A 2500-nucleotide genomic window follows, 5' to 3' on the forward strand; every position below is an offset into this window, starting at 1 on the left:
ACGTTTATATGTTAAATTATATAATTTATATATTAAATATATACATTGATTTGTGGTCACATGACTGTTGCTCTCAGGTGGATCAATGATGACGTCATAGTTTCACTAAGGAGCTCAGAGTTTCATGTTTTTAATACAATCTGATAAACGTAAACGGTTTATTTGAGGAGAGATTTTAAATGAGACACGTAGACTAAAATGTTTTTAAAGGAAATGTCCCAATTTAAAGCTTCGTTTTGCGATGCGTTCGAGGCCCGTGGGAAAGGTGAAAACCTGACGATAATGATGTTTGCCTGTACCCGGTGTTGGGCGACCCCAGGGCGGGGTAGATCCCAGGAACAGGGATCTTCCCCATGATGAAGAGCATGACCTCTGACCTCTGATACACAGGAAGCGTGTTGGCAAAGGATCCTGGACAGAAAACACGGCTTCAGATGAATCTGTTCAACAACAACAACAACAACAACAACAACAACAACAAAGGGACTCGCCAATAGTCTGGATGACGGCGTCCTGCAGCGTCTTCTCTTCGGTCGAGGTGGTCGTGTGCTTTCCGGCGTTGTCATAGTAACCGGTCAGCTGGTAGTCGACGCTCTGCCGGAGCTGTCGCAGCAACGTGTTGAACACCTCCAGCACGGTGGGACCTGAAGTGCACATGGACCGAGGGTTGTGTTCAAGTACTGGTGGTGGCAGTATAGTGAAAGGATCCTTTACCATGTTAGCCTTCTGTAATCGGTCCAGCATTGAAGGAGAACGCTGCAGACGGCAGGTCATCCCATCTGGACAAGAGAGAGCCGTCCGTTACGTCCACTGACCGGTTCAGATAGTTACTATAACACTATGGGCATGACAAGAGTCTCATCCTGAAGGAGAAGTCAAGTCTGAAGGAGAAGTCAAGTCTGAAGGAGGAGTCTAGTCTGAAGGAGAAGTCTTGTTCTGAAGAAGTCAAGTCTGAAGGAGAAGTCTTGTTCTGAAGAAGTCAAGTCTGAAGGAGAAGTCTTGCTCTGAAGGAGAAGTCTTGTTCTGAAGAAGTCAAGTCTGAAGGAGGAGTCTTGCTCTGAAGGAGAAGTCTTGTTCTGAAGAAGTCAAGTCTGAAGGAGGAGTCTAGTCTGAAGGAGAAGTCTTGTTCTGAAGAAGTCAAGTCTGAAGGAGGAGTCTAGTCTGAAGGAGAAGTCTTGTTCTGAAGAAGTCAAGTCTGAAGGAGAAGTCTTGCTCTGAAGGAGAAGTCTTGTTCTGAAGAAGTCAAGTCTGAAGGAGAAGTCTTGCTCTGAAGGAGAAGTCAAGTCTGAAGAGGAAGTCTCGTCCTGAAGGAGAAGTCTTGTTCTGATGGAAAAGTCTGGTTCTGAAGGAAAAGTCTCTCCTGACGGAGAAATAAAGTCTGAAGAGGAAGTCTTGTTCTGAAGGAGAAGTAAAGTCTGAAGAGATAGACTCATCCTAAAGAAGGAGTCTGGTTCTGAAGGAGACATCTCTTCCTGAAGGAGAAGTCTCGTCTGACATCTTGAGGCACATTGGGAGGACCCGTCCTGAGCGTTTACATCACAGCTTATTCTTCTCCATCAACACTGGACCAGAACGGACTGACCTACAGACCAGAAGGGACTGACCTACAGACCAGAAGGGACTGACCTACAGACCAGAAGGGACTTACCTACAGATCCAGAAGGGACTGACCTACAGACCCAGAAGGGACTGACCTACAGACCAGAAGGGACTGACCTACAGACCAGAAGGGACTGACCTACAGACCCAGAAGGGACTGACCTACAGACCAGAAGGGACTTACCTACAGATCCAGAAGGGACTGACCTACAGACCCAGAAGGGACTGACCTACAGACCAGAAGGGACTGACCTACAGACCCAGAACGGACTGACCTACAGACCAGAAGGGACTGACCTACAGACCCAGAAGGGACTGACCTACAGACCAGAAGGGACTGACCTACAGACCAGAAGGGACTTACCTACAGATCCAGAAGGGACTGACCTACAGATCCAGAAGGGACTGACCTACAGACCAGAAGGGACTGAGCAACAGACCAGAAGGGACTGACCTACAGACCAGAAGGGACTGACCTACAGATCCAGTTTCCTCGATGACCGCAGCTTCAGACAGAACCTCCACGATCCCGGCTCGGACCGAAGCAGGACTCCTGCTGTTGGCGTCCAGGTGACCCAGCAGCTGCTGGATCACCAGGTGTGAATGCTGGGACTGAGGAGAAGTGGAGAAGTTCAGGTATCAGTGAAACAAATACAAACACAAATACACAGATATACAAGTATAGGGAAGTACAGGGGAGTGCATTTAATATGAGTTAAAGTAAAGTTAGATAGGTACATTCAATAATGAAGTACTTTAACTTCTTTGGGTTATATGTGTTTAAAACTCACCTGTATGAAGCGTTAGGTAGTAGTGTTAGTACCACAGAGCAGCACCAGGTGGTAGTAGCGTGTACTTTAGGAGGTACACGCTACTACTGTGTTACCGTCAGAGTACTCAC

General features: G+C 47.3%; 1 protein-coding gene across 1 annotated transcript in view; it reads right to left on the reverse strand.

Moving 5' to 3' along the window:
* Positions 1-2500, reverse strand: part of LOC306752803 (protein EFR3 homolog B-like) — a gene marked incomplete at both ends in the record, with an annotated part of 24688 nt that overhangs the window by 13757 nt on the left and 8431 nt on the right. Inside the window, 3 exons of the mRNA XM_079236609.1 lie at positions 300-411; positions 492-644; positions 2076-2211. Coding sequence (XP_079092735.1) covers positions 300-411; positions 492-644; positions 2076-2211 — 401 coding nt within the window. The remainder of the gene's footprint in view (positions 1-299; positions 412-491; positions 645-2075; positions 2212-2500) is intronic.

Source organism: Taurulus bubalis (assembly GCF_910589615.1).
Source record: "Taurulus bubalis genome assembly, chromosome: 21".
Lineage (NCBI taxonomy): Eukaryota > Metazoa > Chordata > Actinopteri > Perciformes > Cottidae > Taurulus > Taurulus bubalis.